Here is a 23,267-nt window from a genome sequence, read left to right as displayed (position 1 = left end):
TAGCTCCTAGTCTATGGGAACTGACCCCACGAACGCTAATGTTTTTTTACTTTTGTATTTGTACCTCGGGCATCCAAATCGCGAGCTCGCGAATGTGCACGCCTGCATTCCTAACAACAATATTGTCTATTGTTCACTTCAATTTCTTTACGTTCAAAATCACACGCATGCAAATAAATGCTAAAGGTAATATACATACTATATTCTCAAATTCGCAATATTGGAGTGTTTGACAAATTCAAACAGGCAGTAAAGATGCATGTTACAATGAACACAGTTGATTAAAGTTTAAGACGGCTAATGGCGACGTGTATCTCGCTCGTATATATACATATAAATATTAAGTTTCTCATGTAAATAAAATATTTTTGTAATGAGAAATAAACTTCTTTAAACATTATTATATAGTAATCATTTAAACAACTTTTTCCCTTTATTGAGTAGGCTGCTAGATGCGCGAGGTAGGCCTTTTTTCTAAATTAGAAATTGCACTAACTTTCTATCACGTTGGACTTGTTAAATTGTACATTATTAGATAAAAAAAGTTCACCTAGTTTAATTTAATGCTTATCAGTCGCGGTTTAGGCAAATTTAATTGCCATCTTGTTATCGCTCATTGGCATTGTCAAAAATAAATTAAGTGTTATTCAGAATGAACGTGTGATGCGCATAATCTGAGAATGAGTTGAGAGCTGCGCGCGTGCATTTTTGTTCGTGCGCCGCCCGCCCGCCACCTAAGCGCCGTACGCGATCAGGGCGCGGGCGGCTCTCGTCTTCCTTCCGCCCACACCACCAGACGAAACTGTAACGCGAGAACTGAGTGCACGCCGATCGCGCGCCCTTTACGAGCCTTGCAAGAGGCACACCAAACCATTTCCGTGAATTAATTAAATGGCAGAGATAAAAGATCCTCTGGGATTTCGTTAAAGAAAATTATCCCTTTTACAAAAAAAGATAAGTTGCTAACTTTAGATAGTCTAGTACGCGGAAATTGCACCCTGTGTTAGTTCCGAGTGTTAACATTATGCCTATGTTCTATTCTAGTAAACTTATCACTATTTTATACACATATAATATTTTCATAAATATATTGCATGGGGAAGGTAGGTATATTAATTTCTTTGAATATACCTGTGATTCATTACATTTTAAATTATGGATTGCAAAAATAGGTCAAAATGAAAATAGTTTCGACATCAGCAGCACCCCATAATAATAATCGATTAGTCATTAAGCTGTTAAAGTGACTAAAATAAACAATAAAGATTTTAAAAACATTTAGAGGATATGTGTCAGTATTCATATTAACGTAAAAGTCGAAGGAAAATGATAATAATTAAGAAACCTGTTTTTCCACCATTTTCCAAACTAAGCAATGACTATTAAAAAATTTGACGGTCGGCCGAATAAAGAAAATATTTTAATTAAATAACTAAATTATATATTTCAAACCAATTATAGTTATCAATATACCTTTAAAGTTAAATTAATAAACTTTATTCCATAATATTTCGAAAAAAATTATCTGTGTAACGCGAGCTTGTCCCTGGCCCAAGGATCGATTACAATAATTTGGCAACAATAGAGCCAATGTATAGATATACATTTCGTGTATTTATTGACATACGACCTTGGAATATTTGTAATTACATTTTTGGTATTATGTATATCTTTTTCATATCTGTCGTGATCAAATGATGAAATAATGGTACTGCAATGAAAATTGTTGTATTTATTTTCAAATTTCACAATCAACATAGATTATTCCTTTTCAACCTTTATCTTAATGGGGTTAATTTTTAAGGTTCTGTTATAACCGGTTGCATATTTATCCTCATTACTTTTATGTTCCGCTTTGATCTTTGTTTGATGTATTCCCGCAGCATAGGTATTCTCATAGTGATTCTTATATTCTTGTCTAAAATTATTAATATGTCTAATATTCTTAGGTTTTCTTGATTCATCTCTGCATCTTGATTCATCACCATTCATACCTCTTTTGTGCTTATTTTCTCTTTTATAATAATCATGTTTATTACTGTCATGTAATTTGTCTCGATATCTATTCCTCTCATGTTCTCTCAAATTATTTCTTCTATTATCCAAATTTAAATGACTTTTATCTTTAACATTATGTCTACTACTATGCCTTTCATTATATTTGTCTCCTCTATATGTTTCAACATTATCCTTTTTTGTCCTTGAAGAGTATGTGTTCCCCTTGCTTTCATATCTTTTATTTGTAGTGTAACTTCCTGAAGCTCTTGACTTATTTTCATAAGAAAACATTTGTTTGTTTCTGTTGAGACTTTCGAGCGATGAACTCCTTTCTCTTTTGATGTCATCATGCAGGATCTTATGAGCATGGGTTGTTTTTTCTACAGTTTCCTGTTCATTAGGAATTCCAGTGTACATCTCCATCTAAAATTTAAAAATAAAATAAAATACGTTTATTTTGGAACATAGGATCATAATGGTATCACTTATTCCACGTCATTAAATTCGAGAAAAATTATTTATCCATTGTAATATTAAGATCCTCGCCAATGTATGAATGTGATTTATCTTAAAAATTACCAAACAGATGCATGACAAGAAAATAAGCCATATTTAAATCTTACTTGAGTTCTAATGACGTCACGTAAAACATCTGAGTACTTCTTCGTTTTAGCAGCAACGCGATATTTTGTGCGACGCCGCCGCATGTCACGCAGTTCCGAAAGTATTTCAATGCGGGATTTTGCCTTTTTTTCAGTTTTCACCTCATTTACACTGTGAATAACAAGCAGAGATATTAAAAAGTCCAAACACCTGTCACAATATTTTCTATGATTAACAGATATGCTGAAAACATTTACTTACTTGTTTAATGCTAAATCAGAAATGTCATGGCTGGTTGGATCTGATGCAACAACAGCATCATATATTGCACGACGTTCGTCTACTGTATATGTTGCTTGCAAACGCTCCAAGGTTAGTGGTGCAGGACCATCCCAAACGTCGCCTTTTAGAAGTTAAGGAAATATCTTAACATTTAATGTAGATTGAAATTATTATTATTTAACATTTAACAATCATATGAATAAATATTATGTTTTAACATTAGGTAGACAGATTCCTTGCTCAATAATCATATACAGATTATTAAGTAGTTAAGAAAAATAAGATCTGAAATTGAACATTATCCTGCCTCTGTAAATGAATTATTAACAATAAAAGGATACAGCATGTTGGTGAAACACTTTTTAACAAAAAAGATCCCAGATATAATTTTCACTGTAAAAAGTACAAATTAAAATCTATAATTACTAAATAACTTGAATATAACCATAAATAAAACATACCTCTTTTAAACTCTGGATCAGTCTTAGAAGCATTTTCGATGATAAAGTTAATATCTTTTGAATCTGAAAATTGTGCAATGTGATTTAAAGTATGACACTAAAATTGCTTAATTTGTAATTACCTACATGTTATTGAATATTTTCATACACAATTTTAATTAACTTACTTTAAGTTAATTATAATTGTCCATTATTACTTATTATCAAATATGAATATCACAACATTTACTTTACCAGCCATATAACATAAATCATACTTAGTTTAACAATGGCATTGGCATTAGAATTCAGCGGTTCTGGCAATAACTTTTCCTCTGGAGTGTAACCCTGGATTCTTAACCAGCATTGCTCTTCATGTTCCTTAGATTTTTTGCTAGATATTTTGTGTGCAGTATCGTGAGTACAAGTTTTCATTTCAGCGTTCTGGAAAATAGTATATTAATGTAATTATTTTAAAGATTCCAATACGTGGTAAAGGTAATAAATTTTCCTTACAGAAACTAAAAACTGCCGATTCCATTGTAAGCTCTGCAAGATCATTGTTATTTCGTTATCACTGCGATAAATAAATGCTTTCAAATCTGTTAGTTCTGTATGTCTGTTTGAAACCATATTTATGAAATATTTGATACTCTTTATGGTATTCGTTAGTTATTAGATAAGCAAGTCGGTAATAGTAATAATTAATAGCTAAATAATTAACATTCTGAATACTTATTTATTAAAGTTATTATACCTATTTCACTTCAAGTCACTTGAAGACTGAAGAGTGAAGACTGAAGACCGACGTCCGACACATATCAATTTAAGACTGTCAAATTTGACATTAATACTGACATACTGTCATAAATCGTTAGCAAATTGAAAGAGCAAGGAATAAGGATTCGTTTTGTTGACAGTAATATTTGTGAGTGTGGAGAAGATATTGGTGACCTCGACCATCCTTTCTTTTCTTGTTCCCAGTATGACCGCACCTCCTTTCTGCATTCCTTACATTTACTACATGGTCCGTTTTCGACTAAAATATCCTGCCTTTTACTTTATCCTTTATTGTATTATTATGTATTATCTTCTTTCATAATCAATAATAATAATATTAAGATTTAATATTTATGTAAATATTATGCTTTTAACTAGCTTATCCCTTTGGTTTTTTGATGTTTCTTTATTTTTTCTCGCGTTTAGTTTCCCTAGCTTTCACTTGAAACTGGCATAAAGTTATAACTATTGCCATAAAAAAAGAGCAAGAGTTCGTTGCAAAAAGCTCAAAGGAGACTGTATTTTTTATGGCAATTGTTTAAACTCTATGCCATTTTCAAGTAAAAGGCCTATTATACAAATGCGTCAAGGCAATTACTAAATGTTATGTATTATATTATGTAATTAGTCAAATCAATGAATAGTCTGATATATCTAGCGTTTGAAAAAATAAAAACGATTTCTACAATCCGATATTAAATCGAGTCCTTGGCCAAGTCACTTAAGATTTAAGACAGTGCTTACAAGCTCAACCTTTATGAAGGTGGACGAATGTGCTTATATGCGAATATTCAAATTAATATACTATCAAAAAAATGATATGCGTCTACCAAGTAGGAATTTAATAGAGACAGCGTGAAGGCCAAAGCCGATCTATGACAGTTAATGACAGTAATGAATTTAAAACACATGTTAAGATATTCACTAACACTTAAATTATAAAATAAACAGCAGCTCTGATACGATAAAGGCTAGTTAGGCAAATAATAAACGAGGAGACTCAAAGAACTCCTAGAAAGTATACCGATTATAAGGTGAAATGGCAAAATAATTAGTTCCGATCTCGTAGTAGCCTCCGCATTTGAAACGTTTTTTGCTAACATTCCATTGAAAATAACGTTTTAATCACCATCAGCTGTCCTTTTATTATTGTAAAATAATGTTCTTATATGCAATCATCACTAAGAGGCTTATTACACTACGCGATATTCAGACAGTCTTACTAAGATTTAGCCGAATGTAATAAAAGTTATAAAGTGCTTTTTACACTATGCGATATTCAGACTGTCTTAAAATCTAATTAGCAAGCTCGTTATTACACTGGACTGAATACCGCACGCTAACTCATTTTTACACATTTGCAAAGCGTACGTAGTCGGTGACGGATGTCGCCATGTGACTTAAGAAACTACCTTAGAGTAGGAGTTGCCGAGTTTGAATGACTATTAAAATGTTATATTAGTAATTTATATTATTATATGTAATTTAATAGATACTCCATACATTCAATATGGCAATTAAAATGGAATGTCTCGGTACAAATCAAGAACAGAACCAGGCTGGCACACTTTAGTATGTTGTCATTAGAAAATCGCAGAAAATTTATTTAAATTTATTGACACATCGTTTGCAGCTAAGATATTCTATAATAAGATTGATTGTCCGAACCTTCTTTCTAAATTTAAGATTCATGTTTGTTTTTACCAATGTATCAGTGTGTCGAGCGTTGGCTAACTTTATCTATAAAAAAAAAACATATGTGCAATTCACACATGGTAGAAGTGAAACCTTCAAAAACATTTTTTTTATTATTAATCATATATAAATTAATCATTTTCCATTATCTAAATGTGTGTGTTCTTTTAAAACAGTATATTTTAATGATAAATTTTAATTTATAAGTTTAATATAAATTTTTAATTTGGGAAAAACTAAAACATCGAAAGTTTGAAATTCGATCAAATGAAAAAGCGGCAGTAAAGAGAGGCTGTATAATGCCTGCTATCTCATTTTCTCCCACGTTAAATCATATGATGAATTGATGTTTCTGTCTCTCTTTACCGCTGCATCCGGTTTGAAATCACGACGATTCGAAAGAAGTTTATCTATCTCATTTTCTCCCACGTTAAATCATATGAATTAATGTTTCTGTCTCTTTTTACTGTCGCTTTTTCGTTGCATCCGGTTTGAAATCACAACGATTCTAAAGAAGTTTCACTTCAATAAAAAACATTCCAAAGTACTTCTTTTTCTTGCGAACACGCCATGGTGCACGCGGCCACAGAAAACAAACATGTACGAACGTCTTTGCTCTGCGACTGCCGCGCGCTGACTGAATGGTTAAGCATGCTAAAAGGCTTATTACACCACGCGATATTCAGACAGTCTTACTAAGATTCAGCCTAGTGTAATAAGAGTTAGCCAGTTAGCCTGTCTAATTAGACCGACCGAATGGGTTCGGCGGTGCTTACTGGCTTACTTGCTGAATATCGTGTAGTGTAATAAGACTTAGCACGCTAAACCATTCAGTCAGCGCGCGGCAGTCGCAGAGCATAGACGTTTGTACATGTTTGTTTTCTGTGGCCGCGTGCACCATGGCGTGTTCGCAAGAAAAAAAAGTACTTTGGAATGTTTTTTATTTTTTATAGATAAAGTTAGCCAACGCTCGACACACTGATACATTGGTAAAAACAAACATGAATCTTAAATTTAGAAAGAAGGTTCGGACAATCAATCTTATTATAGAATATCTTAGCTGCAAACGATGTGTCAATAAATTTAAATAAATTTTCTGCGATTCTCTAATGACAACATACTAAAGTGTGCCAGCCTGGTTCTGTTCTTGATTTGTACCGTGACATGCCATTTTTATTGCCATATTGAATGTATGAAGTATCTATTAAATTACATATAATAATATAAATTACTAATATAACATTTTAATAGTCATTCAAACTCGGCAACTCCTACTCTAAGGTAGTTTCTTAAGTCACATGGCGATCCGTCACCGACTACGTACGCTTTGCAAATGAGTAAAAATGAGTTAGCATGCGGTATTCAGTCCAGTGTAATAGCGAGCTTGCTAATTAGATTTTAAGACAGTCTTACTAAGCCAGTCTGAATATCGCATAGTGTAATAAGCCTCTAAGTCTTATTACACTGAATCATGCGGTATTCAGTCCAGTGTAATAGCGAGCTTGCTAATTAGATTTTAAGACAGTCTGAATATCGCATAGTGTAATAAGCACTTAAGTTTATATTTAGCCACATTAGCTGCAATGATATTATAAAAACATTAAAACAACTTAAAATAAAAAAAATGAAATATTTGTGGGGTGTGTCTGTATATATTTTACAATCAGTAATCAAATGCTATCAGTTTACAACTACTACTTTAAAGAAACAAGGTATATACAGTAGGAAATTAAATATTTCTGAACGGATAATTTAGTTATGAGGATTAAAATAAAGCAGCGATAAGCGGTTACTTATTAATAAATAATTATTATTGACGTTAATTTTCGATTCCTTAAAACGATTTTTTAGTGTTTCTAAAATGTCAGTCTTGAATAACTAATAAACAATCTGTGGCTTCTCCTAGCTCATAGTGGATTGGATTGGATTGTAATAACATGTCAAAATCATAATTATTCTTGTCAATTCCATTTTTCAACCTTAATATTTAAAGACGTGTGCTTTTTAACTACAATTTATAGCCTGAATGTTACTGAAAAATGGCAGATTCAGAGGTATTTACTACACCGTAAAACATTTATTCGATTTTTTTTTACAAACCGGCTTTTATTGTTATACATTTTCACAGGTATTAAAGAAATTGAAGGATGTACCATTTAGAATCCAAACCTCAAGTCTTAAACAGCGCCGAGAAATTATTGAAGAGATACAGGATGTTCTGTCTACACCTGGTAGGGAAGACATTATACTTTAGAATGTACTTTTAAAACTATACCTTCAAATAAAATTATAATACATATTTAAATCATAGCCTTCTGTGCCACAACAAGGCACTGCTCAAATCTAATCCATTAATTTGAATACATACATACAATCCTTACACAGTCTTAAAGATATGTCTATGTGATATGTATGAGAAGTTGTACTACTGAATATATAATACCTAACCTATAATATCTTTAAATAATTTTCACAGGTATCACTGAAGCAGCAGTTCGGTTTGTGTGTCGAGTCTTGACTTTAACCTTGCATCGCTACAGAGATTCTACCTCACAGTCTTATGTAAAGGGGTTGTTAACCTATCTTGCTGTCAACCACAGGGAATGGACCTTAAGAAATTTTATACCTGTTCTATTAGACATATCTGAACAGCTTAGAAATACAGCCACATCGTAAGTAGTGTTTACTCTATCATATAAAATTTAAATTATTTAGATTTTCTTTAAATGGCCAGAAATAATATTTGGATTAATTCATACTGTCTTTAATTCAGGAAGAACACCAGCCAAAGTGGTCTTTATGCTCTGCGCTGGACAACAGTTTTAGTAGAAAATGGAATTAAAGTGGAAAATGGTGAAGTTGACTATACTCCACTGGTACTATGTCAAGCAAACTTGTTGGCCGTGGTTACTGCATTTGGTGATAAACGTAAAAACGACAAAGCTTACACTATGGTAACTTACATAATTGATCTTTTTCCATTTTGAAAATGTGATGTTGCAATTCATACCTTAAATTTTTTTTTTCTCTTCTTGTACAATAGTTACATGCATCCTGGAACTCAGTTGGAGTAGAGAAACTAGAAAAATGGATTGAAGTTCTCTTGTCTCAAGCTCCTGATTCTGGACCACATATCTGTGTCACATTTTCAGCCCTTTGTAAACACACAAAACAAATAGATAAACAAGATCTAGTGCTGAAGCATAAGGTAAGAATTGTGGAATTGTTGAATACTGGCAAGTATTGAATTAAAAATTTCTTGTATTTTTAAAATGGATCTTGATTTTTGTTTCAGGTGAAAATTCTGGAATCTTTCACAAAAAGTCTAGTTAGTGTAAAGCTGCGACCAAACCCTAATTATATCCGTAGCTGCTCGGACCTGTTGCATAATTTACTTAAATCAGATATTCAAGACCACCTCCTACCAGCACTACATAAGGCTATGTTAAGGAGCCCGGAGACCATCATTGAGGCTGTCGGAGTTGTGGTATATAATCTAAATATACATCTGGATGCACTAGCAGTTGACATAGGAAAAAGTTTAATAGGTTTGTAATTTTATAAAATATTTGGATGTTTTAGGTAAATATGATTAACAATTACTACATAATACTTTGCAATGATGTTAGAAAATTCAGACCATTTTCACGTTGAAAATGGACCCTAAGTACTTTAAGATAAGAGATCAAATATGAAGCAAAAAATGTATAGTTGACTCAAGTCAAGCTACTACACTTTTAAAGTAAATAAAACTACATGTAATCCTCCATCTATGCCCTCGCTTTAATCTTCTCGTTATAATGATCTGTTTCAGTAAACACCCACTCGCGCGACGACTGGACTCGTGCGGCAGCGAGTCAGGCGCTGTGCTCCGTGGCGCGTCGGTGCACGGCCTTAGCCCCGGCTAAGATTCTACTCGCCGCCGCCTTCGCTGAATATAACGGGGCCAGCGGGAAGCTCACTTCTAGCGAGGACAAGATTGCGGTTCTGCATGTATGTGGCTGGGACCGTGAAAATAATAAATTAATACTTTACCTGAATAACTATGGAAATTCCTCGTATCCTACAATTTCGTAGAATAGACTTGTTTACTTATAGAAATGATGTTATGATTTTTTATATTAAATTACCGGTGTGTCAGCGTTGTTTTGAGATTATGAAAGTTATATGGGAATAGAGGAGTTTTCTACAAACTAAATGAAAGAAAATGAATTTTCCGTCAGGCCGTCGGCACGCTGAGCGAAGTGAGTGTGACCGAAGGGGACTTCGCAGCGTTGTTCGAGGAGGCCACGACGCAGATCTCGCGAGTGATGGACGCAGAGTCGCACGAGCGCACGCTGTGCGTGTCCCTGGACGTGCTGCATCGCTGGGCGCAACGTGCGCGTGCGCCGCTCTCCGACAAGATACTGCAGATGTATCAGGTTCATTCTGCCACTGATCAATTTTACTATAATTTTAATCTTAAATCGATGAGGCGAAGAGCTCAAGACGTCGATGACTATTTTCAATACAAATTATGTTTGTTCAGAAAAACCTACCCGCGAAGACCACCACGCAAGCAGTGAGGATAGCGTACACGTCGTTGATATCGCGCATCGTGGTCTCGCACGGAATCCGGCCGTCGCAAGCCGACGCCCTCAAGTCCATCCTCCTCGCTGCCGTCGAGAAAGCGGCTCAGCAGCCTTTACAGGTATTTTTTTACTATTTATTGGCTTTAATTCCTTAATGAATTAGCTCGATTTAAAAATGTTCATTCGCGTATTGTGTCACACAGTATTTGCAGTCAAGTCTCGGTCCATCTAGTGTTTGTAAGTGAAACTTAAATTTCCAGCACCCGATAGTGAGCGAGGCAGTATGCGCCATGGTCTCGCTGGTGCAGATGGACTCGGGGGGCGACCTGGCCTCGCGCACGCAAGTGTGGAGCGCGCTCTTGCACGCCGACAGACACGTGCTGCTGCACGACCGGCTTCTGCTCGCGGCCACCGACGATGGTACATATCGCTCGTTCAGCCTCGCTAATGCCTTCAGCTTCGTCGAGCTATTTAAATGTTTACTATGTGTCGTACGTTACTTTAAGTTTGCTCTAAGGTAGCACTATAACATTTACCCCTTTATAGTCCTAACGCAGGTGGTGTTGCTATGCAGATCCATATTGGAAAAGTACCAAAACGTCGCCGCCGACGGGGACTCCCCGGCGTACAGAGCCTTTGTATTGGTGTTGCTGTCCACCGTCAAATCGGTCAGAGCCGTCGCCGTCCGAGAGGTGAAGGCGACGGTGGCCAGAGAGGACAGATCCCTGTTGGCGAGAAATTTAGTGCTTAAATTGAATTCGGTGCTAGACGAGGGCAAAATATTTAACGTGAAAGAGAAATCCCCTCCGGAAGAGAAGGGAGAGGTGACCGGAAAGATGATATTGGATTGTGTGCAAGCCATCTGCTCTTTCAGAGGTCAGTGTTCGATATCCGTGCCCGTGGGACTTCTGGACCCTAAACGAAGTATCGCTGACGATTTTCATTCCGCTAGGCTACCCACCGGAAGATACGGAGCAGCTGGCGATAGACGCCTTGCCCGGTTGTCATCATCCGCTCGCGGTGGCTCTGAACGATCGCGCCTGGGTCAAGCTCGTGGGCTACCTCGGCCTCGAGCCGCGAAAGCTCGTCGCGGTCCATTGCAACGCCCTGAAGAATACGTACATCGACGGATTCACTCCTAACGAGGTGAGTTGGAAGATTTGATTTGGCCGATAGCGAAGCGTCTCTCTCGACTTTGATGTGACCGACGTGTCGTCGTTCGCAGACGGTGTCCAACGTGGTGTCGACGCTGGCCCGGTGCAGCGAGAGCGTGGGCGGGTCGGCCCTCGCGGCCGCTCTGAGCTCGCTGGCCGAGCCCGACCTGCTGCGAGTCACCCGCGACGAGTACTTCGTCTACCTCACGCCGTCCACCGACCTCTACGACAAGAGCGTCATCCCGGGGTGAGTCTCGGCCCTCCGCTCCTCCGCTCCTCCGGCCGCCGAACGGTCCGGCCATTCCGGCGAATCGATATTTACAAATTAATTTCAGAAACGAGGACAACAAAGAGATGAACCTGAAACGCGAGAGCAAAGCGTACAGCTACAAAGAGCAACTGGAGGAGCTGCAGCTTCGGCGCGAGCTGGAAGACAAGAGACGCCGAGAGGGCCGACTCAAAGAGGTAGGAGACGCGCCGCGCCCCGGGCTCCAGGGCGGACGGGGTCGGCACTTTCAACGATGATGCCTTTTCAGGTCCCGCTCAGCGCCAAGCAGAAGGAGGCCGTCAAGGTGCAGATGGCCAAGGAGGCGGCGATCAGGGATCGGCTCACGGCGGTACGTCTCGCTAACATCGAGCTAAATCAGCACATTTGTCATTCGACACGTATGACGTGTTACGTATACGCTCCGCAGCTGAACGGGCGCGTCGTGAGCGCAGTGCGACTGGTGGAGGCGGTCGGGCGGGGCTCGCGCGCGTGCGTGAGCTCCGAGGCGCGGCGCCTGGTGCCGGCCTTGCTGCACGCCTTGCGGTCGCCGCTGGCGGCGTCCGCGCTGGTGCAGGCCCACTGCGGCCTCGGCCCGGTTCTGCTCCCGGAGCACCCCGTGCTGGCTCAACACGTCGCCAGGACCACCATTAGGTACGACTTCGTCGAGTCGAGTCGCTATAATGTTGTATATTTATTAAATAATAGTAATAAATACTTCGTAGACTACACAAGCCACAATGCGACTTGGAGCCCAGTTGGGAGGAGGAAGAACTGAGCCAGGCGGTGGCCCGAACTATCAACCTGGTCAACGAGGCCACGGCCGGTGCCAAGAGTGACGTTGGCGCTTCACACAAACCCAAACATTTCACGGCACCTGGGTTCTGTTACGTCTTTCCCCTGCTCCAGAAAGGTACGTCGTCTTTCATTAGAAATACGGTCAACTGATTGGTTTTATATTTAGGATTGAATGTCCAGGTCTAACCTGCGGCGCGACCCGCACCGACGAGTCGATGGTGGTGAACGGGCTGGCGGTCATCACCCAACACGCGGCTCTTCGCGGGGACTCGGACGACGAGGGCGACGCCGTCCGCGACATGCTCTACCCCAGTCTGTTCCCCGTCGACCACATGTTCAGGCTGCTGATCGACCTCATCGGTGAGAAGCGACCTTGTCATCCTCTGCGTGAGGGTAAGGTTTCGTGTGAGCTGACTTGAATCTGCACGATAGGGTCGAGCAGCGGGCGCGTGGCGGCGGCGTGCACGGTGGCGCTGCTGGAGACGGCGCGGTGCGCGGCGCGGGCGCCTCTGTCGCAGGACGACGTCAACTGTCTGCTGGCCGCTCTGCAGAGCCCTGCCGAGGTATCGCCGTCGATCCGGCACTTCCGCATTAGTGCGACGCGAGCGTGACTTCCGTTGACGAATCGGCTCCCTCAGGTGGTCCGCGATGCCGGTTTGCGCGCGTTGGGCTGCGTGCTGCGTCGTCTGCCGCCCTTCCTCGAGCGGGAAGACAGCGCCTTAGATCTCACCAAGAGGCTCTACGTCGCCACCTTCGACGTCTCCGAAGACAACCAGTGAGTATATTGTACCTAAAAGAAATTCAAAAGAATCGATCCGATGCGATACGTTTATGTATTATTGAAGATGCACCCTGCATCATCGTCAGTCACGATCGTTGCTCTCGTTGGGACATCGCTCCACTCGATCGATGATAAATATAATTTCGCAGGAAACTAGCCCACGAATTATGGTCGTCGTTGCCGCGTGCCGACACCTGGATTAGTGATGGCGAAGAGGAGTTAATACGACTTCTGCTGGAGGAGATCCAACACCCGTCGGAGCCCGTGCAGCGCGCGGCCGCTGCGGCGCTGGCGGATCTCGTGGGTCGAGCGCGGTTGGCCACCTCCGAACCCCAGCAAGTGCTTCAGCGCCTGCATCAGGTCTACGACGACATGTTGCCCGTGAGTCTTTTGATTCTTAGTGAAATTATGATTGTATTTATTGTTTGTCGGATTAGTAATAGTTCGCTATCGATAACTAAATACTAAAATAATTATCCCAGCTCATCCCCGCGAAGCTGGACCAGTTCGGTCACGAGACAGAAGCGGCGGTGGACAACTGGGGCAGCCGCCGCGGAGTGGCGTTGGCCCTGAAGGCGCTGGCGCATCGCCTCCGCGCCGACGCCGTGCCCCACGCCATGAGCTTCTTCGTGCAAAAGGCGCTCGGCGACCGGCACGCGACCGTGCGTGCGGACATGCTGGCCGCCGCCATGGCCGTGGTCGACATCCACGGGAAGGACACCATCGGCACGCAGCTGCCGGTCTTCGAAAAGTTCCTAGACAACGCGCCCAAGTCGGGCGGCTACGATGCCGTACGCCAGAGCGTGGTGTTGCTGGTCGGGTCGCTGGCGAGGCACCTGCAGCCGACCGACGCCAGGGTCAAGCCCATCACCCTGAGGCTGGTGTCCGCCCTGTCCACCCCGAGCCAACAGGTCTGGCGTCCGTCGTCACGCGTAGCTCGGACCGAATTCTACGAAATAATAAAAAATATTTTACGAAACCTCTTCGTTTACAGGTACAAGAGGCCGTGAGCAACTGCCTGCCCCACCTCGTCACCTCTCCCGCCCTCGAAGGTGAAATCCCTGCCATAATGAATAAGCTCATGAAGCAGCTGCTGACGGCCGAGAAGTATGGAGACAGAAAAGTGAGTTCGAGTGAAACTACTTTTCAATTCGTTTCTCGCTTGCCATTCACTCGTGTGCTTTTCAGGGCGCCGCCTACGGCATCGCGGGCATCATCAAAGGCTTAGGTATACTGTCGCTTAAACAACTGGACGTCATGGGAAAGCTGACGGAAGCCATTCAAGAGAAGAAAAACTACAAATATCGCGAAGGTACGACCGAAACGTTTCTCAGATGACCTGTGGTGATCTCAATGAAGAACTTATCGCAAGTATGCCATCGCAGGCGCGCTGTTCGGCTTCGAGATGCTGTGCTACAAGCTGGGGCGTCTGTTCGAGCCCTACATCGTCCACGTGCTGCCTCATCTGCTGCTCTGCTTCGGAGACAGCTCGCAGTACGTCCGCGCCGCGGCCGACGACACGGCCAAGCTCATCATGAGCAAGCTGTCGGCGCACGGCGTCAAACTGGTGCTGCCGGCGCTGCTGCAGGCCCTGCACGACGACAACTGGAGAACCAAAGCCGGTAATGGTGCTTCTCCGAAACCCGTCGTGGCCCGTTCGATTGACGCTCTCCCATTATATGACCTTATGTGTTCGCGTGGTGTTCGCAAGGTTCCATCGAGCTGCTGGGAGCCATGGCCTACTGTGCTCCGAAGCAGCTGTCGTCGTGTCTGCCGTCCATTGTGCCGAAGCTGATCGAGGTGTTGAGCGATTCTCACATGCGAGTGCAGCAGGCCGCCGCGGAGGCGCTGAAGGTCATCGGCTCCGTCATTAGGAATCCTGAGATTCAAGGTATCCTTCGGATTGTGTAAAGTAAACTGAACCAAATGCTTATAATATTAGAATTCGTTGAAAACGGTTTCTTTAAATCTCTCCCACAGCAATCGTGCCCGTGCTGCTGCAAGCACTGCAGGACCCGTCCAACAAGACGTCGGCGTGTCTTCAGACGCTGCTCGACACCAAGTTCGTGCACTTCATCGACGCACCATCGCTGGCCCTCATCATGCCTGTGGTGCAGAGGGCTTTCCTCGACCGCAGCACGGAGACCAGGAAGATGGCCGCTCAGATCATCGGAAACATGTACTCGCTGACCGACCAGAAGGACCTCATGCCCTACCTGCCCAATATTATACCGGGGCTGAAGAGCTCGCTTCTCGATCCGGTGCCGGAGGTAATTCGAGACGAGAGATCCTCGAGATATCATCGCGGAGGATTCGACCCTCTAAAGCCGACATCTCTTTCTCTTCGCGCCGACATCCTTGTAAAGTAGCGTGTTCGCATCGCAGGTCCGCTCGGTATCTGCGCGGGCGCTAGGCGCCATGGTGAAGGGCATGGGCGAGAGCAGCTTCGAGGAGCTGCTGCCGTGGCTGATGCTCACGCTGACGTCGGAGTCCAGCAGCGTCGACCGCTCGGGGGCGGCCCAGGGTCTCTCGGAGGTGGTCGCCGGTCTGGGCGTGAACAAGCTGCACAAGATCATGCCCGGTGGGTCACCTCGGCGATTCGCCGATTTTAACCTTTTTTAACGGTGGATAAAAACGAGTATCGTTTCGCAGACATCATCGCGACGGCCGAGCGCACGGACATCGCTCCGCACGTGAAGGACGGCTACATCATGATGTTCATATACATGCCGGGCGCCTTCACCGACGAGTTCACGCCCTACATCGGCCAGATCATCAACCCCATACTCAAGGCTCTCGCCGACGAGAACGAGTACGTGCGCGAGACCGCGCTCAAGGCGGGCCAGAGGATCGTCAACCTGTACGCGGAGTCGGCCATCGCGCTGCTTCTGCCCGAGTTGGAGAACGGCCTGTTCGACGACAACTGGAGGATCCGATACAGCTCGGTGCAGCTCCTCGGAGACCTGCTGTACCGCATATCGGGCGTATCGGGCAAGATGAGCACGGAGACGGCCAGCGAGGACGACAACTTCGGCACGGAACAGTCGCACAAGGCCATCATCACGACTCTGGGGCCCGAGCGCCGCAACCGCGTCTTGGCCGGCCTCTACATGGGTCGCAGTGACGTCGCGCTCATGGTGCGCCAGGCGGCGCTGCACGTCTGGAAGGTTCTCCTCTTGCCACTCTCTACCTTTCGGTCGACCGACGGAAACTAATTGCGGTGCGCGTGCGCAGGTGGTGGTGACGAACACGCCCAAGACGCTGCGCGAGATCCTGCCGACGCTGTTCAGCCTGCTGCTGGGCTGCCTGGCCTCCACCAGCTACGATAAAAGGCAGGTCGCAGCGAGGACGCTGGGAGACCTAGTCAGGAAGGTATTTTTTTTCGAATTTACTTTTCAATTCAGTCTATTTATGAAAATTGTAGAAGAATCCAGTCCCTCTTTTTCTAAAATCTGTTGTTTTATACATTTGGGCGGTTGAAAACCTCCAGTAGAAAGGAAAATACTATTAAAAATGCTTTATAATGCTGCAGTAAACTATTGACATAACAGATTGACTCAAATTTGTCATCCATTATAATATAACATTTTTAAAAAAAATTCATTAAATAAAAACGGCACGAACTGAAAAAGCATATAACTGCCTCTGAAACCGAAGCAAGGTGATTGGGTGACAAATGTGCCCTTTTGTTTTTTCTTACTCAACACATATAAAAATTTATATTCAATAATACAATGAGTACAATATAATTGTTATATCATTAACATATTCATAAGTCATAGATTATTATGTAAATTTTAGGTTTTATGAAGATAATACTCTTTTTTTCGGTTTTTTAGTATAAATATATAAAACGATGAAACAAAATTATCAAAATAAAAATATCTCCAGCGTTTTACGATGCGTAGGGATGCTAACAATATGAGAGAATATAATATCATTTTCATTCTATATTAACAGACATACAACCAAAGAATGAAAGCTATCAATAATAATGTTAATAATGCTGAAGAGAGTACAAAACTAAGAAGGCCTGAATAGGCAAAATGAACAACCTTGGCTCGTAGTCCGTATTCTATGAAAAAGAGTTTCTCTTTATTACTTAACCTTTCGGCTCTTCTTGTCATAAAAATCTTTTTCCGGAATCGTTCTTCAATCATCGGGAGCACGGCAATATCGCACAGGTGATGCAATGGCTTACTTGAGATAAACTTATTAAGGCAGTATTAGGAGGGATAATAGTAAAATCTAATTTAAAACTCTAGCTTGGATGCAAGGATATCATTCGTTGAGAAGGATAGATACGTTTATAATGTAGTTAGCTGTTCCAATTCCAAGAAAGTAGAGTCACAGGCGGCAGCTTGTCTGTGATAGAAAAAATAACACGGTATAACCGTTCGATAAAGGAAATTAAACTCATTAGCTCATAATTAGATTTTTTTACAAAAAACGTTTAACTGTGTCTAAATACCTATATTATTAAAGCCTCTTAAGGCCGAAACTAGGAGTGATAAACTCATATACTGATAAGGATGCATGTCTCGTACTGGGCGTTTTTGTGTGGGCTGTTTGTTAATTGCGTTTATGGTGAAGAAAAAACCCCACGAAGGTCGACTGCGGAGCGCATCGCCCTGACTGGCCATCGATCTGAAGAGCATTATGTCACCACTGACGATGGATACGTTCTCACCGTGTTTCGCATACCGGGGTCCAGGGGCCCGATACTGCTGATGCACGGAATCCTAGACACCAGCGACACGTGGGTCTTGAGGGGCAACAACTCTTTGGCTATTACGCTCGCCAACCTTGGCTACGACGTCTGGCTGGGCAATTGTCGCGGTAATTTTTACTCCAAAGATCATGTCAAACTGAATGCAACGGCTGATGCTAAAGCTTATTGGAACTTTAGCTTTCACGAGAGCGGCTTGTACGACCTGCCCGCGACGATCGATTTGGTTCTGAAAGAAACAGGTGTGGAGAAATTAAACACGATCGGGCACTCGCAAGGCACGACAATATTTTTCGTCATGGGCTCTCTTCGGCCTGAATACAATGATAAGATAAACGTTTTGCTCGCTCTCGCGCCGATCGCACACCTCCAGAACGTGCCACCGCCCTTGTCATCGATAATAAAAGTCGCACCGGCGTTGGAAGCCGTCCTCAGTGAGGCGAAACAGTACTATCTTCTCGGTGACTCGCCGAGTGGCAAAGCGGCGAGATCAATTTGTAATAATCCACTATATGGCTATCCCGTGTGTGCGTACGGAGTAGCGTTTCCCGTTGTGGGAACCGATGCCGAGGAATATCCGCCTGCTATACATTACGAAGCGTTTAACTATTATCCCGACAACGTGGCCGTGAAGTCTCTTTACCATTTCGCTCAGGTATCATTGCGGAAACAGTTTGCTCAGTATGACAACGGAGCTTTGGAGAATTTAAAGATATACGGCAGTGTGTCGCCACCAAAATATGACTTGAGTAAGGTGAAAATGCCCGTTGCATTGCTATGCGGCGCCAACGATAAGTTGTCGACGCTGGATGATGTGGCACTATTGCGTGCCGCACTGCCCAATGTCATTCAATACACGGTTCTTAACTGGAAGCGGGCAAACCATTTGGACCTAGTGTGGGGTAAAACTATGGAAAAATATTTGTTCCCTGATATATTGAAAATACTAGCCAGATATAAAAATTTACGAAAATGAATTTCATTGACTGACTTATCAGTGCCATCTCGCTCGACTAGAACCCGTATCAGCTGAGCGTTTAAATAGGTGACATTGATGTAAAAAATAAAAGAAATTGAATCAAGTTTAGTCTTTAAAATTATTCGTTCATAAAAAGGCATAATGATAATGTTGAGCAATTATATTTTCTTAAAATTACACTGGTTATACCATATATACCCTCTCTGTTCTGCCAAAGACAATTATATACCTTAAATTTCGACGATAAAAATTCAAAATGTCTAGAAAACCCCCGCGATATGTTGATTTAAAATCCTTTCTACGCCCTGAAGCCCAGGCGGTCTTTGAATAGCGACTACAACATGCAAAGTAAAATAGACCCAAACAATGACGGAGGTAATTGGTCAATGTTAACTTTCTTTTAGAACACTATTATAATAATTGTAAGTCATATTATTACTTTGCTTTTCATCATCTTGGATTAAAATGACAAGGTTAATGTTAAGAAATTTTACCATAAACGTACTATAGAATCTAAAAAAATATGTTTTTTTTACACACATAATTAATACATAATTTATTTTATAAGTAGTATACTCGTAAATATACAATAAAATATCAATTAATTAACAAAAAACTTTACTGAAACTATTTTTTTAACTCTTCTTATTTATTTATTAGAAAAATTCAAAATACTTATATTTATACATTATCATAATAATAGATAGTGGCATGGAAACAATCAGCATTGCAATTATTATTTATGAGAGAGCGCTAGATTAATATGCTTAATACATTGTCTTACGTCTATAGTATTATAACATACAGGGCATGGCCACGATCCCTACGGTACTAAGGACGCGACGTCGTATTTTACTACCATGTTGTTCCCACTTCCCATAGGGAAGAAACGCTATCAAACAGATGAAGACAGACCGTGTTTGTAGCTCAAAACTTATCTGTCTGTTTATACAAAGTGAAATGGATTTAATTTTAGGTTCGTTAACAAAACACGTTTTTTATATACTGGGATTGCAATTAGACAACTCCAGAATCCTAATACAAGGCTTTAAGAAAACACACCTTAAGCTTAAATCTGAAGCTAATGGTTAGCTCTATGGTTAGCTCGGGGAGCGCGTCTTGCCAGAGATAGTGCCGATACTGGAGCGCGGCCTGCGCTCGGAGCGTGCGGACCAGCGGCAGGGAGTCTGCATCGGCCTCGGAGAAATTCTCGCCTCGACGTCGCGGGATGCAGTTCTCAGCTTCGCCGACGGACTGGTCAGTATTACGGGAAGAAGCTTCTTTTTCTTTTAAATACGAGAGTGGCGTGACTTCGCCTTATGTTTGGTCAGGTGCCGACCGTGCGCACGGCTTTGTGCGACGAGCTGGGCGAGGTGCGCATGGCTGCGGCGCGAACCTTCGACGCGCTGCACGCCACCATCGGCAACAAGGCGCTCGACGACATCCTGCCCCCCATGCTGGACGCCCTGCACCATCCCGATCCCGCCGTGGCCGATGCCACGCTCGACGGCCTGCGCCAGATAATGGCGATCAAATCGCGTGCCGTGCTGCCCTACCTCGTGCCCGTCCTGACGGGCGGCGGCGGCGGCGTGGCCGACACCCGAGCGCTGTCCGCGCTGGCAGCCGCCGCCGGCAACGCGCTGGCCCGCCACCTGCCGCGAATCCTGCCCGCGCTGCTCGCGTCGCTTCGCGCCGCGCGGGGCACCGCCAACGAGGCTCGCGAGCTCGACCAGTGTCGGGACGCTCTGCTGCCCGTCACCGACGACGCCGGCGTCAGATGGTGAGTATCTTCTCCGTCGCATGGAGAGGTCGATGGTCCCATCGGACACATCTATCTATGATGCCTACTTTTCCCCTCAGCATAATCGACTCGCTGCTGGAGTGCTCCCGAGCGGAGGAGGACGAGCGACGTCGCGCGGGTGCGGCGCTGCTGTGCGCCTTCGTCACGCACTCTCGGGCGGAGCTGGCCCCGTACGTGGGCGCACTGCTACGCGGCCTGCTGCTGTTGTTCGCGGAGCGGGATCGCGAGCTGCTCCAGATGGCCTGGGAGGCTCTGTTTGCTCTGACGCGTACGCTGGATTCGGAGCGGCTTCTAGCCCACGTGTCAGACGTGCGGCAGGCCGTGCGCTTCGCCGCCGCCGACCTCAAGCCGGGAGAGTTGCTGCCCGGTTTCTCTCTGCCCAAGGTCCACTATTTCTACGTATCGCTTTATGATATTTACTTGTTTCTAAATTCACTATAAGTATTTGTATTCCGAAAACACTTTAGTTGGAATTATTTTCTCTTTAAGTTGCTTAAATAATACACGCACACATTTCCTTACACCAAATGGTGAAATTTAGTGATTTTATCAGGGTATCGCTCCAGTCCAGCCTTTGTTCCGTGAGGCTATTCTTCACGGCCTCCCAGAGGACAAGGAAAACGCCGCACTAATGTTGGGAGAATTGATCAAGCTGACGCCGGCGCCTTCTCTGCAAGCCTCCGTGCCCCACATCACCGGCCCGCTCATCAGAATTCTCGGCGACCGCTTCAACGCCAGCGTCAAGGCGGCCGTGCTCGAGACCCTGGCCTTACTCCTGTCTAAAGTAAATCCATTTTTATGCTTCCACCCACGTTTTTGCTGCGAGTGAATTCAGACTGACAGCGAAATCTCGATCCACAGGTGGGCCTCATGCTGAAGCAGTTCCTGCCGCAGCTGCAAACGACATTCCTGAAGTCGCTGAGCGATCCCAATCGGTCGGTGCGCATCAAGGCGGGCGCCGCGCTTTCGCAGCTGGTGGTGATCCACACGCGCGCAGACCCGCTCTTCGTGGAGATGCACAACGGCATAAAGAACGCCGACGACCCCGCAGTCCGCGAGACGACGCTGCAGGCGTTGCGCGGCATCATCACGGCCGGCGGCGACAAGATGAGCGAGCAGCTGGCGCTCGCCGTGCTGCAGACTCTGACCGGGCCGGCGCTCCTGGCGCACCCCGACGATCCGCCGCGAGGCGCGGTCGGCGGATGCCTTGGCGCCCTACTGCACTGTCTGCCGCCCGCCCACCGCGACGCGGCCCTTCAGCACCACATCCTGGCCGCCTCCGACGACCGGCTGCTGCAGCACGGCCGCTCGTGCGCGCTCTTCGTGGCGCTCAAGGAGACGCCGCACCACGTGTACCGGGACCACTTCGAGGAGAAAGTCGAGAAGGCGCTGCTGCAGCAGCTGGCCAGCGACAAGACACCCATCGCCTGCAACGCCTTGCGTGGCATAGGCTACCTCGCCAGATACCTGCTGGATGGAAACAGACCCGTTCCGCCGACAATTCTCTCGCAGTTCGTCAGGGTGAGCTCGAATCGATCTCCGCGCCTCAGCCAATCGCCGAGCGACAGTTTAACGTGATGGGTCGTTCGGTCCGCAGAGCATGAACCACGGCAGCAACGACGTGAAGCAGCTGATGGCACGGGCCAGCGCGGTGCTTGGGCGGGGCGGAGTGGCGGCCGAGGGGCCGGGGGCCGAGCTGCTGAGGGCGCTGTTGCCCGCACTCGTCAACGGCACCAAGGAGAAGAACACCTACGTCAGAGCGAACTCGGAGCTAGCACTCAGGGCGCTACTTCGGCTGTCGCACGATGAGGAACACTACGAGGTACTTCTTGGAGGAACTATGAATATTATTAATTATAATAAACTGACATGGGAGGACTTACGCGAGATCGATGATGATAATCACTTTGGGGAGTGTGGTAAATGCAGCACCCGTTCCTGTATGTGCGCCTCGCGCGCGTTACGGAATTTTTATAACTTATAAAGGAATATAACCAATAATTTATTTCATATAACCATCATGTTTTTGCAATCGTCCATTACTAAAAATTATGCTAATTACTGGTATGTGCTGTTCTCACATCACCATATTTTATTTTTGATTTATTTATTGTTAATTTTAAATATATTATTTGGTGTAGAAATGCATGTCGCTCCTGGAGGAAGGTGGTAGAGAGGCCTTAGCAGATGTCGTGGTGCGCGTGCTGCGGCGCGCAGTCACAGAGGGACGAGAGGAAGACCTTGACTGCACACTGATTACCTGAACACTGTCCTTAAGTTATCTTCATATATCTGTTTATATACTTGCCTGTTTTTTATTTTCCATATTACAATATCAACAGAATGATATCTTTGAGACAGGCGGGATTACCTAATAATATATTTGATTGG

The 23,267-nt window shown here is 43.9% G+C and overlaps 3 protein-coding genes across 6 annotated transcripts; 2 read left to right on the top strand and 1 right to left on the bottom strand.

Moving 5' to 3' along the window:
• Nucleotides 1-1,717: 1,717 nt before the first annotated feature.
• On the bottom strand, nucleotides 1,718-4,133 carry LOC110999578 (U11/U12 small nuclear ribonucleoprotein 48 kDa protein). 4 transcript variants are annotated; one of them, XM_022268697.2, is made up of 7 exons: nucleotides 4,081-4,128; nucleotides 3,840-3,872; nucleotides 3,602-3,767; nucleotides 3,345-3,407; nucleotides 2,863-3,004; nucleotides 2,622-2,772; nucleotides 1,718-2,421 (listed from the first exon to the last, which is right to left on the bottom strand). In XM_022268697.2, the coding sequence occupies exons 3-7, from the start codon at nucleotides 3,756-3,758 to the stop codon at nucleotides 1,762-1,764; spliced, it is 1,173 nt and encodes a 390-aa protein (XP_022124389.2). In that variant the 5' UTR covers nucleotides 3,759-3,767; nucleotides 3,840-3,872; nucleotides 4,081-4,128; the 3' UTR covers nucleotides 1,718-1,761. The 4 variants fall into 4 exon arrangements, with proteins under 4 accessions (XP_022124389.2, XP_022124390.2, XP_022124387.2 ...); XM_022268698.2 differs by lacking the exon at nucleotides 3,840-3,872 and having other exon boundaries at nucleotides 4,081-4,133; XM_022268695.2 differs by lacking the exon at nucleotides 4,081-4,128 and having other exon boundaries at nucleotides 3,840-4,048.
• Nucleotides 4,134-7,726: 3,593 nt separating this feature from the next.
• On the top strand, nucleotides 7,727-23,179 carry LOC110999575 (eIF-2-alpha kinase activator GCN1). The gene is made up of 37 exons (XM_022268691.2): nucleotides 7,727-7,852; nucleotides 7,927-8,029; nucleotides 8,275-8,470; nucleotides 8,572-8,752; nucleotides 8,842-9,006; nucleotides 9,094-9,346; nucleotides 9,613-9,791; nucleotides 10,022-10,219; nucleotides 10,327-10,488; nucleotides 10,630-10,789; nucleotides 10,916-11,245; nucleotides 11,322-11,515; nucleotides 11,595-11,770; nucleotides 11,859-11,988; nucleotides 12,060-12,140; nucleotides 12,219-12,442; nucleotides 12,514-12,701; nucleotides 12,767-12,946; nucleotides 13,019-13,149; nucleotides 13,225-13,361; nucleotides 13,517-13,748; nucleotides 13,850-14,278; nucleotides 14,362-14,490; nucleotides 14,556-14,679; nucleotides 14,753-14,989; nucleotides 15,079-15,258; nucleotides 15,348-15,637; nucleotides 15,753-15,948; nucleotides 16,020-16,534; nucleotides 16,602-16,739; nucleotides 20,180-20,332; nucleotides 20,407-20,855; nucleotides 20,936-21,260; nucleotides 21,430-21,660; nucleotides 21,738-22,397; nucleotides 22,474-22,698; nucleotides 23,018-23,179. Exons 1-37 carry the CDS (start codon nucleotides 7,838-7,840, stop codon nucleotides 23,138-23,140), a joined length of 8,019 nt encoding a protein of 2,672 aa, XP_022124383.2. The 5' UTR covers nucleotides 7,727-7,837; the 3' UTR covers nucleotides 23,141-23,179.
• Nucleotides 17,253-19,530, top strand: LOC123689402 (lipase 3-like). The gene has a single exon (XM_045629264.1). The coding sequence runs from the start codon at nucleotides 17,900-17,902 to the stop codon at nucleotides 19,070-19,072; it is 1,173 nt and encodes a 390-aa protein (XP_045485220.1). The 5' UTR covers nucleotides 17,253-17,899; the 3' UTR covers nucleotides 19,073-19,530.
• Nucleotides 23,180-23,267: the final 88 nt, after the last annotated feature.

This window comes from Pieris rapae, chromosome 8 (assembly GCF_905147795.1).
Source record: "Pieris rapae chromosome 8, ilPieRapa1.1, whole genome shotgun sequence".
In the NCBI taxonomy this organism is placed as follows: Eukaryota; Metazoa; Arthropoda; class Insecta; order Lepidoptera; family Pieridae; genus Pieris; species Pieris rapae.
The sequence above is the reverse complement of the archived record's forward strand: the minus strand, read 5'-3'. Positions and strand labels throughout refer to the sequence as shown.

Coding starts and splice junctions, on each gene's coding strand:
- LOC110999578 (XM_022268695.2), bottom strand. CDS start 3,956: ATGGTTTCAAACAGACATACAGAACTAACAGATTTGAAAGCATTTATT. Junction 3,005..3,344: donor TGATCCAGAGTTTAAAAGAG/GTATGTTTTATT, acceptor AACTTCTAAAAG/GCGACGTTTGGGATGGTCCT. Junction 2,773..2,862: donor TCTGATTTAGCATTAAACAA/GTAAGTAAATGT, acceptor TGTTATTCACAG/TGTAAATGAGGTGAAAACTG.
- LOC110999575 (XM_022268691.2), top strand. Junction 9,347..9,612: donor CATAGGAAAAAGTTTAATAG/GTTTGTAATTTT, acceptor GATCTGTTTCAG/TAAACACCCACTCGCGCGAC. Junction 10,790..10,915: donor GCTCGCGGCCACCGACGATG/GTACATATCGCT, acceptor ACCCCTTTATAG/TCCTAACGCAGGTGGTGTTG.
- LOC123689402 (XM_045629264.1), top strand. CDS start 17,900: ATGCATGTCTCGTACTGGGCGTTTTTGTGTGGGCTGTTTGTTAATTGC.